The following is an 11,851-nucleotide window of genomic DNA, read 5'->3' on the forward strand; positions in this document are numbered from 1 at the left end:
CATATAGAAGTAGAATTCATGTTATTAAAATATACATCTGAATGGCAGAACCTGTCCATATTTCAGATTTTGTGTAGCAGTTGAGGTAATGATAGAAAAGGCCGTTTGTTCGGCTTTAGTATCAATCTACCTGCATCTAGTAACATTTTTGAATTTGCATTTAAGGTGTAAGTAACTTTTGTGTTACAAAACCTTCCACCCATGTGTGACATGCTGGGCCCCATCACAATTCTTGGTCTGTACAGGCTTTGCCTTTTCATTTCTCTCAAAAGCACACTGCATTGTTTTCCAGTCCTCACTCCATGAAGCTGGGAATGCAGCTCAGAACAGCCACCTGTACTGCCACTTCTGCAATGCCACAGTGAGCTCATTCAAGGAGTTTTTTCTGTATAGTCATTTTTGGGTGTGATTAGTTGATTAGACACAAATTCTATTGATTTTAATTCACATGGAACTAGGCTCAGGCTAATATTTACAGAAGGGGTTTTGTGGATGAGGAGATGAACTGACTACCAGAAATTAAAAGAATGTTAAGAGGTAAAATCATTGTAGAGCTAAAGAGACCATAAAGGGGACAGAACCATGGCTCTGAGGTGGCATGGAATAAGATCCTTTTTGAAAGAGTGAACAATGGAACAACAGGGTCAAAGTAAGAGGTGACACAGGTGGCTTTGGTCAGTAACTTTTTGATCAAAAGTGCAAGGTAGATGCTGTACTTCTGTGGATAGGAGCCAGCCATGGGGTAACCAATTAACTTCACAGTCTTGCTTTTCAATTTAGGCTTTTGGTTTTGCAGTGTTATCACAAGAGGAACTGCAGATTTCAATCCTCTTTATTTAACACCTATTCTTAGTTATTTCTGTTAAAATTTTGCTCCAGTCATAACCAGCTATCTTTGCTTTCATATAATGAATGTATTATGTAAGACACGGGAGACCTACACCCTACTGAAGGGGAATATTTTTCATTTTTCACCTCAAAGCCCTTTACAAACTCTCATTAATTTAAATTCCTTCCACACCCTTGCTGAATACCATAACACAAACAGTGTCACACTCAAGATCTCTGTGTCTCACTTGGTCCTCTGAGCTTAGGAGTAAACCAAATCCCACTGTGCACTAAAATTTAATGAAGGATTCCTGACAACCCCATGTGCAGAATCGTCATAGCACATTTTATTCTTTAGAGAGAGCTGTTGTCTGGACAGATGCTGCAGAGGAGTGTCAGAAGTAAAACAGAGCTCTTCCAAAGACACCAAGATGGTGACTATGGAACCTTGGGAACTGGGAAAGTTTTGGGTTGTTTTTGGTTTTTGGGGTTTTTTTGGCCTGGTACTTTCCACTGAAAAACAAAGTGATGTTTATCTAGTCCCCTTTCCTTGGACTTCTACTGAGCCCTCCCTTTCAAGCTCCTTTCCCAAGCAACTTTTGAACTGGCTCCCACTGAAGCTGCTTTCCTTGTGTTGCTATTCCTCCAACCAGGGTTTCCAGACCCGGAGGGAAACTCTATCTACCATGGTGTAATAAGATTTCCAGAGTACATAAGTGCATGGAGCACCTGCCTGGGACCTTCATAGGGGTTTAGATCTTTGCACTAAGCTGGACATTGCCACTTGCATTCATCTTCAGCATGTAGGGTTTTTGAAGCAGGATCAGACATGGTGTTAACTGTACAGCCCAAGAGAAACTTGGGAGAATCTGGATCCTGGAGGTGCAGTTTGATCTAGGCAGAGCAGTTTAGGCTGGATTTCTGAGGGGATGAGGCAGAGCAGTAAAAGGAAGTACCTGTAGTCTGGAATGCAGAGCTGCAGGTCTCCCCCACATCTGCTCTGCTGCTAGCTCTGGTTTCCAGACTAGCACTCACCCCACAACTTGTGCACCTTTATCTGCTAGAGACATAGAGACTACCATTATTAAGAAATCTTTCTATGAGCCACATACAAAGGCTTTTCAGTCTTTAAGGACTCAGTTGGCCACAGTTCTGGGAAACTGTTTAAAATATAGGATGGCAGGTAGGATGGACTTCAGGATCAGACCCAGACACCATCCCCAGCAAACCATTCAATGGAGACAAACTACGGAGCATGATTGTTTCTTTTAAATGTTGAGCTACAAAGGGAATGTGCTGATCAAGGTAAATTTTATGAATAAAAACATTACTGAAGTTTTGAATAAACTTGTCATGTAATTTATACAGGGGAAAAAAAAAAAAAAAGGTAAAAAAAAAGTAGCAAATCCTGAACATCTTACCTGGCTTCAAATAAAGCAGAGTTCAATTAAGTTCACAGTTACTGCTCTCTTATGAATTACACTTACATGCTCTGTATGTGGACATGAGTTTCAACATGTGGAGTTTCTTCCTCATTCTTTCCTGCTTGATGTGGGGAAGATTTGCCCTCTATGGAAATCACTGGCAAAAGTAAGGAGTTCAGCTCACAAAAAATACCTGTCTTTCTTTATTCAATAATGCCTTTTAGGATCTGGCTTCCTGTCTTTTACTCTGCTTGACATCCTCCCTTAAATCTCTCTATCTGTTGCCAACATGCTTCCCCTCTGATGAGCTGTCAGGCTCGTAACTATCTTCACACTTGGAAACATCGGTTGAATGCATATTAAATTATAGAGATTTTCTCTGTGTAGATACCAGGTGCTGCAAATTCTGGGTTTTTCATAGTGCAGAGCTGGAATACAGATGTATTTTTGCTAAATATAACGCTTTACTCCAAGAGTTTTCATGTGGAGACAAGACCTCTGTCATAACACGCCCTGCCAGCTAGCTTTGCAGGCAGAACCTGATAGGGTATTTAATCCTCCACATCCATTCTTGCGATCCATAAATATTAAACTAGCTTTAAAATGATAGAAGGGGCTTAAGCTTAAGCCTTGCAAGACAACATTGGAATAACTGTGAAGTTAGTCAGAGGATCAAGGATGTTTTTATGTGCCACTTTAAGTAATCATTCCCTCCCCTAAATTAAGTAAGTGCTTCTTTCACTCAGAACAAAAATTCCTGCAGGAGGGCAACTTCTGGCTGAGACAAGTTTTGAACTGTCCCTGCGCGTTTAGCTCAGGGGAGGGAGGGGAGGAGGGAGAGAGGCCCTGTTTTGACTCACTCCCTCTGCCATCAGCTTCCCATGATGATTCCCGTCTGCTCCAACACTGCCGATGCCCAAACTCACTGAGTCACCCCTCGGCCCTGGAAGCTGCTTCGTTTTGGGGCAACCACGCAACTGGTGCAACCTGCGGCCGGGTAAAGGCTCTTTGTTCAGAATCTGTATTTTATTTGTCTTTGTGGAAACATCTGCCGCACAAATTGGAGATTATGGCATTGTAGGAATATGAAAGCCCATTACAGTAATAAGAAACACCAAACGTGAGCACCCTCTTTGCTTCTGCTTGGTTTGCGTCTCCCCCCGAGCTCTCCTGCCCAGGACGCGCTCATCTCCGCTCAGGCAGCTCTGACAGACGCACAGAAGCGTAAGGCTCAGATTAACGCGAATTTTAGTTTCGGTGTGATTTTTTAATATCGTAAAAACAACTTCTCGGCTGGCTTACAATCTACATTGCCAAACACAGCTCCTTACGGACAGCGATCCAGCCGCACCCCGACACAAGGCGTTCCCGAGATCCCTGACAGGCAGCTGCCTCCTCTTCCCGCTTCCCGCCCACTCCTGCCCTCAAATCCCTCCCAGCCCCGTCCCGTGGCACAAAAGCAAACCAAACCAAACCAAACCAAAAAAATTGACCCTGCTTTAGAGAAACGTGGAGTTCCGTGGTTGTTTGTGAGGATGAGCGGCAGATTTACCTCAGGCAGGCAACGGGACAGGCGCCCCACTGGGTCATTCTCTCAGGCGCGGCGCGGGCAGCCCCATGAAGGCCCCGCTCATAATGGAGGCTGCGGCCCCGCCTCTTTCCTTTCGCCCCGAGCCGCCATTTTGTGGGCACACGCGTGAAGGTGTGTGGGGATCCTTTCGCCGGCCTCAGCTGCTCCCCCCGGCTCCCGGTGGCGGTGGGAGGGCGGCTCGGGTGGTCTGCGCTGCGCTGGCGACGGGGCGGATTGCCGCCGGCCCCGGCTGGGGACGGCACGGCCTTGATGGGGCAGGAGGCTGAGGGAGGCGAGAGGCGGCGGCCTGCAGGCCGCCGTGATGGCCTGAGCTGGGCCGAGAGGCTGCTTCGGAAGGGAGGGAAGAAGGAAGGGGGTCGTAAGGGGTAGCGGGAGGTGCGGTGGAAGGAGCGAGGCTCTGCCGAGGTGGCTGCGGGACGTCGGGGCTTAAGGAGCGGCCCTGCGTGGGGCGGGCGGCTGGGGCAGCTCCCCGGGGTAGGCGAGGTGCATGTGCGTTCCGAGTCCGATGCAATAATAGCCGGTAAATTTGGTAGTGGAGATGCTGGATTTTGGATGCCTTGTGAGGGGATGCTGAAGGAACTGGGCTTACTCGGCCTGGACGAGATATGGTTTTGGGATGTGTCTAGCGGTGTCGTTATCAATAAAGCGGATCCTGGTATTTGACAGGCACGCGTCAGAATGTGATAGTAGTGGCTTAAGTCAGAATGAAACGCTCGGGGTAGGTACAAGGAAGAAGTTCTCCATCATGGGAACAGCCAGGCCTCTGAATAAGATGCCCAGGGGGGCTGTGCTGTAGTCTCCATCCATGAAGTTTCAGGAGTTGCCAAAGACCTGAACAAGCTGCTTTTAAGATGTTGATTTACTGGTGTCAAATCAAACCTGAACTACCTCGTGGGTCCCATAAATACTGTTTTCTGTGAGTGTCTAAACTAAAAACATTGCTTGAATTTGACCCAGCAGTTTGGATGTTCTGTCATTCGCAAGCAGGCTAAAAGGCTTCATTTTTCTAAAATGTCTGAAAATGCAGTCAGTTTTTTAGAGAACGAGCTAGCAGTTCTGAACATCTCACACTCAATTTTTACAGTGATCTGCCAAAATGACGAACACAAAGGGAAAAAGGAGGGGGACACGTTACATGTTCTCAAGGCCATTTCGCAAGCATGGTAAGTATACTTTCTAGTAAAAAAACACTGCATGAAATTACTGACCTGTTGGATGTTGACAGTTCCTGAGTCGATTTTGTAAAACAATGACTTGTGTCACGGTGTATCTGACAGCTTGGGCTGAAAACTATAGAATAATAGGCATGCAAACATTCAGCTCTTACAGCTTATGTATTGATATTCTGATTGGCCCACAGTAGTAACAGTGTTAATTCTATTAATAACTTGAAAATTAATTTGAAGGTGAAGAAGATATTTCATCAGTTACATTTACTAAAAATTTACAGTTCCTTGTCTCTTAGCAGTGATAGCTGCTGTTTTTGTGATGAAATGGTAATGTGTTTTCAACATTAAGAATGAGACAAAAGCTTTAATTTTTCCTTTGATTGGGAGATTGCGTAGAGATAATTACTCCTTGAAAAAAAGGTTGTTTGATTTCCCAGTTTTAAAATTTAATTTAAATCACCATTTTTAAGAAAACTGTATCAAATACATGATCTGTGACCATCACCCCATTTGGGATGTGTGTCTTTGTGTGTCTGTTTAATTGTGAGCTTCATCAGTATCCAAATTTGTATCTTTTAACAGGAGTTGTCCCCCTGGGCACCTATATGCGCATATACAAGAAGGGTGATATAGTTGATATCAAGGTACTTTCTGCTCTGCCACCTAGTGAAAGCTAAAGTGATGTAGTTCTTTACAGTCTCCAGTTTCTTAAGATCTTTGTTGCTTGAGTCCTGGTCAGTACAAGTACTTGCTGCTTGCTTTTGAAGCAAGAATGGAATGACAGTCTACTGAACCAGCAGTAATGCTGGTTTACATGCTGGGTTTTTTTTACATATGTATTTACATATACGTATAAAAATATGTTCATCTGTGCTCAGCTACTCTGTATAGTGGAAAAAAATGAGTGAAAGATGCCACCTCTAATACTTGGTGTGCTGTGTGGTGCCTGCTAGCACTACTTTCATGGGAACCCCGCTATCACTTTAGTAGTTCTGTTTTGCCTGATTTGCAGCTGCTGTTGTTCTGAAGAGCCATCGTTTCTGGTGGTGCAGCTGGCAGTTAGGTCTGTGTCTGTATCATCGTGGGACTATACTTAAAATAAGTATGTACAGGCATGATGATTGTGAAGCCACATTAAAAGTAGAAACTAAGAAATAAATGTAAGGATACATCATGTATCTTAATACAGCGGGAAAAAGTGAAGTGGCACTTCCCATGACTTGATATTTTCTAGAACTTTAAAATCAACTGTACTTTAAAAATTAAGTTATAGTGAATGTGAAAGCATTTCAGCAAAGATTCCAACTGTTGAGCACCATGGTTTCATTTGAAATGCAGGGGATTTGTGACAGTCACAGAGAAGATGGTGTGTGATTTGCTTGTTATCTGACTCTCAGAGAACTGCACTGTGATAGTTAAAACTTCTTGACACACTGGAGCTTGATGATGATTGTCTCTTGTGATTGCTTGCTGTAAGTGAAGTGATCAATCATTTCACCGACGCTGAAAGCAACCAGAATTGTCATAGCAGAATTTGGTGGTCTTCAGATACAAAATGCATGGTAATAATTTTTAATGTACAAGTAAAATAATAATTTTAAATCAATCTCAGTTAATTTGTAATGTGTACCTTAAATGACTTCTGAAAGAAAAATTCTGGATGTTGATTTTTCCAGCCTTAAGTTAGAGGTTACACTTTTTTTCATATCTTTTAACAGGGTATGGGTACTGTTCAAAAAGGTATGCCCCACAAGTGTTACCATGGCAAGACTGGAAGGGTGTATAATGTTACTCAGCACGCTGTGGGCATTATTGTTAACAAGCAGGTTAAGTAAGTAATGATATTCTTTGTATTTAAACTCATGTTTACGAAAGTAGATTTGTAATTGCACCCTCCTTCCACTTTGCCAGTTAGACAGTTATTGTCTTGATTGGTCATTCAAGGTGGGTAAAGTATTTATCCTTTTTATAACCCAAGCAAATGGTGCTCATTTAGCTTGGATCCTGTCAGAGGAAACAGTTTTTATTTTTCTGACCAGCACTAAAACTGTCACTACAAACTGGGGGTTTTGAGCCAACCTTCACATTGATCCTGAAGCACTTTTTCATATATTGTAAATGTAATACAACTTGGCAGTTGTATTAAGCTGGGTTTGTACTGTTTAGAAAAGGACAAGTTGTTTGTCTTCCAGTTACTAGACTGGAGTGTAGGTTAAAATTAACCTGTTCTCCACAGTAAATCCTAAGTGGTCAGCGTTCTGTTATTTAACTGAAAATGTGTTAATACCTAAGTTGCATCTGATTTGCATCTGCAGCAACATATTTTGAGTGATTGCTCTTCAGAGAAAAAATACCTGAGTTTACAGAGTTACTCATGAAAGGGCCTTAGAACAAGCTTTGAACTCACCTCTTTCCAAGGGCAGTAGATTAAGAACTGATTTCTCTTCTTAGGGGCAAGATTCTTGCCAAGAGAATTAATGTGCGTATCGAGCATATTAAACATTCCAAGAGCAGAGACAGCTTCCTGCAGCGTGTGAAGGAGAATGAAAGGAAGAAAAAAGAAGCAAAAGAAAAGGGCATTTGGGTTCAGCTGAAGCGTCAGGTAATATTTTTATCGTAGTTGACACATTATGGATAAAGCTCACCAAAACCAATCCCACCAGCTAGAACCAAACCAGCTGAGCAAAATGTTATTTTCTTCTAAAGCAAGAGTGTGTTATGTTGTAAACTGTGCTCTTTTCTGTCTGTCTTTAAAAAACAAAAAGTCTGCTATACATAAATGAAGCTGCTTACAACATTCTGAAAAATCCAGGCCTCTGGCATATGTTTTGTAGATAGTTGTTACCACCCTCACTTGGGTTGGCTTTTGCAAGCTTTTGCTTGATGTTTTTATTTATTTTTTTTAAGAGTAGAATGGCAATATGCAGTGTGTATGCATCTGAGCTCTGGTATTCATGGTGTCTAAACAGAACTGCTTTGTGTCTGTGTTAAAATAATACCCTTGGTTGTGAACAAAGGGATGGATACTTCCAGTTCTGTTGCTGATCTGCAGCAGAAGCTCTGGCTGATTTCTAGAATCAGTGTTGTCTTTGGTTTAATTGCAGCCAATTTTGTTGCAGTAATTTAGGAAAAGAATAAAGAATTAGACTTTGGAGAGGAGAAAATGGTTGTTGCCTATGGAACCCTGGGATACATCACTTCATTATGATTATGCAATCTTCATTAGATTGCAGAGCATAAGGTGTATATTTTTCCTTCAACAGCAAAAGTCAAGCAAACCTTCTAGCAGGTCATTTTACTACTGTTATTATTTTAATCAAATTTTAAAGATGCTAGGAATGGTAAAAGTGCTATAATGTTTTTATAATAGTGTGTTGAATGGTTGTCAAAATTAATTTTAAGGTTTCTTTTGAGTTTTAGTGTCATGAGGTTTTTGGTTTGTTTTTTTTTTTTTTTTTTCAGCCTGCCCCACCAAGAGAAGCACACTTTGTAAGAACTAATGGCAAGGATCCAGAGCTGCTGGAGCCAATTCCTTATGAATTCATGGCATAATTCACATTTTAAAAAAATAAACTGAAGAACTGGTTGTGGAAAAGTATATGTGACTGTTGCTGATTCTTTTGGGTTTTTTTTAACAGATGCTTTAGAAAACTTACTGAGGTTTGTTTATTTAACTTCCCCTATATGGTGCTTGGTCATTTAAACAATATGCAGCTTTTGATCAGCTTAGTAGTTTATACAGACCATAAATCTTGGGGAGCCTGAAATCTGCTAATACATGGTGACAATCATCCTTCTTTGATTTACCTAATGAGGTAGTACATGAAGATGTGCAATATTTCACCAATAAACAAAGAATTGTACAGTGTCACTTGAAGGTAAATATTTTGGGGGGTAGGGGAAAAGGGCTATGAACATCTGATTTCACTGATAAAAGCTTTTGGCTAAGAGGCTTCATTAATACCTACGACAATTGTGGGAACACTTTTCAGAAAAGTTTCTCTTGAGAGGTGTGGGTGGGTTATGGTGCTTCACCACTGGAACCTGTAAAAGAAGAACTTACAGAACATTCTCAAGCCTATAAGCATTCCTATGAAATTGTAGTTACAAACAAGGCTTTAATTACAGAACCTCCAGCATTTGTAATCTGCTTTTTCTCATTTGGTTTGGCTAGCACAGCTGAACACCTGATTTTGTTTGTTGCATGTTGAATCTAAACATCTGCCTGGATTTTCTAAAGTGTTCCTTTCCTTCCATTGATTTGTATTAACTGAGTTACAAAAACCCAGTGCTACCTGCCTGGTGCTTATTGAATGGAAGAGTACCTTCCAAGACAACTGCTTACTGATCAGGGCAGGTTTTGCAAGCTGTTTGAAACAGTGTGAAGCTTGACAGAAACTGCTGAAGGTAATCTGCCTGGTTAGTTTTGAGTATGTATAAGCTCAAGGTTAACTGTGTTACTTAGATGGATAGTATTTTACTTTGTAACTGTGTTATAAGGCATTGCTTGCCTACCTCAAGTAAGGGATGCAAAACTAGTATCTAGTGTGGAGAGAGTAAAACTAGAGAAGGTAGTGACCTCAAGCAATTTGAAGATACTGACTGTTGAAAATTATTGAGTAGTCAGTTATAGGACAACTGTTAAGTTTAAGAGTAAGAAATGTAAGTTCAGGTTGCCCACAGAGGCTGTGGATGTGCCCTCCCTGGAAGTGTTCAAGGCCAGGTTGGATGGGGCTTTGAACAACCTGATCTAGTGGGAGGTGTCCCTGTCTGTGCAGGGGAGATGTTTAGAAGTCCCCTCCAACCCAAACTGTTCTGTGATTCTATGAAATGTCAGGCTGTGGACAGATTTATAATGTAAAGGATTAATGCTGCTTTGCATTTACCTAATGTTCAATTGGGGTGTTCCCATGGGGTGTAGTTTTTGTGTACTGAAGCAGTGATTTGGCTTAGCCTCATATTTTAAGGATGAGTTTCAGGCACTGGAGGTTCAAAGTTGCAGTGAGCAGGTACTGCATTTGAAGTTTCTCCAAGCTCCCATCTTTGAAGATTGAGCATTCTGTGTAGTTGGATTGACTGGAAATGTGTTGAAGACAGAACAAAGCTTACCCATCAGTGGGCTGATGCATGATGGTAGCACTATTTTGACACCAGTATGGATTGAGCATGAAGTGCACCACCGACTCCTGAAGCAAGGTTCATTAATCTGGTAACTTTCACTGCCACGTAGACATACCTAACTTTTGCAGTTAGCTTCTATGGTCAAGTGGGGTTCTCTTTTCTGAGTCACTGGCACAGGTTGCCCAGGGAAGCTGTGCATGCTCCCACTCCAGCAGCGTGCAAGGTGAGGTTGGATGGGGCTTTGAGCAAGCTGGTCTAGTGGGAGGTGTCCCTCCCTGTGCCAGGGACCTTTAAGGTCCCTTCCAAACCAAACCTTTCTATGGTTCTATCATTCTTGGAGCAGCTAGATCTGTGTACTTGGACTTTAGTACCTTCTTCAGCTTGTGGTTCTCCACAGCAATTTAAAATCTGTATTTGACTCAAGATAAGCATCATTTTCCATTAGGCTTTGCATCAGAAGAAGTTAAGTGGGAGGTTTTACTGTGTACAGTCTTTGGTGGTGGTATTTTAAATTTTCTCATGCATGCCTATGTAAGTTATTTTGGTGCTGTGTTTGTTCTGTACTTCTCTGTTAAAATTCAAGTGGATTGGCTGTAGTATCATGATGAAATGGGTAACAGTAACTCTAAGTGGTGGGTAGTTCTAATCTTCTGAATTTATTTTTGACAGTTTAGACCAGAAAGTATTATGCAGTGGCCTCATTTAAGAGCTGTGCCTCTGGAAGTGCTGTGAATTGCAACAGTTTTCAATTTATTTGTTCTCTGTGGTTTTGAGGTCATAATGCTGACAGTACATGCTCTTAATGCATATTTGGAAGCTATGTGTGGGCTGGGAGGAGGAGGGAATACTTTCCTTGATCAGTGTTCCCAGAAATGACTGAAACTGGGTTTGTACAGGAAGAGGATAACCTTTTTTGGTTTGGTTTTTTTTTGCTGTTTGGTTTTTGTGTGTTTGTTTGGGGGGTTTGTTTGTTTGTTTTTTGTCTTGTTTTGGTTTTCCCTAATATTTGAAACCAGAACAACTTAACTAAGGTGTAAGCTGTCTTGGGTTTACAGCCACTTTTAGTTGCTCTCAGTGCAGTGATTACCAGGTTTTCCTGGTAATCTCAGGTTTGAAGAAGCACAGCTTGGATGTTCACAGATCTGTGTATCTGCTGCTGGAGTTGGTTTCCATGTGTTCAGCTGCCCTGTTTTTGCACAGTCCTGACAAAAGAGGGAGATCTGTGAATTGAAAAGTTGTTACAGAACTTCATGTCAGGGCATCATAAGTCATGAAGCTAGTGGCTAAATTGAAGTGCATCCTTCAGAGGAAAAAAAGTTTTAGATCTATGCAAAACTTGCAGGTTTGGGAGGGAAGGAAGGTGGTTTCAACAGTTCAGCCTCTCTGCCCCCCTGGCTGGAGGAAGCATCTTTCCTTACAGTGTTTGGAGTTGCAGGTTTCTCTCCTACTTGGTCTAAAAGGATTTTTATACACTAGACTGGTAAATTTTAACCAGTTCTCTGTGGTCCTGTTCTGAGCCTGTGCCTAGCAAGCAAAACCTTGCAGTGAGCATGCCCGATGCTTGGTGTTTCCTTTGTCTTCAAACCATGACAGATGAATTTTGTTCATTCCATGAAGCTTTAAATTGTGGAGAATGGTACTGAAACCTGGAAATGTATAGGTTTCCCATATAACTGCACATACCTTGAGCTAGCAAAATTTAGGAATCCCTAGTTTAA

At 41.8% G+C, this 11,851-nt stretch overlaps 1 protein-coding gene and 2 non-coding genes across 3 annotated transcripts; all 3 read left to right on the forward strand.

Moving 5' to 3' along the window:
* Window positions 1-3,825: 3,825 nt before the first annotated feature.
* RPL21 (ribosomal protein L21) lies at window positions 3,826-8,610 on the forward strand. Its single transcript, XM_071736377.1, has 6 exons — window positions 3,826-3,954; window positions 4,928-5,006; window positions 5,595-5,656; window positions 6,731-6,843; window positions 7,464-7,614; window positions 8,475-8,610. Exons 2-6 carry the CDS (start codon window positions 4,940-4,942, stop codon window positions 8,562-8,564), a joined length of 483 nt encoding a protein of 160 aa, XP_071592478.1. The 5' UTR covers window positions 3,826-3,954; window positions 4,928-4,939; the 3' UTR covers window positions 8,565-8,610.
* LOC139791843 (small nucleolar RNA SNORD102) lies at window positions 6,450-6,524 on the forward strand. Its single transcript, XR_011724054.1, has one exon. It is a non-coding gene; the product is annotated as a small nucleolar RNA SNORD102 (small nucleolar RNA).
* LOC139791856 (small nucleolar RNA SNORA27) lies at window positions 6,902-7,034 on the forward strand. The gene has a single exon (XR_011724066.1). It is a non-coding gene; the product is annotated as a small nucleolar RNA SNORA27 (small nucleolar RNA).
* Window positions 8,611-11,851: the final 3,241 nt, after the last annotated feature.

Source organism: Heliangelus exortis, chromosome 1 (assembly GCF_036169615.1).
Source record: "Heliangelus exortis chromosome 1, bHelExo1.hap1, whole genome shotgun sequence".
NCBI lineage: Eukaryota > Metazoa > Chordata > Aves > Apodiformes > Trochilidae > Heliangelus > Heliangelus exortis.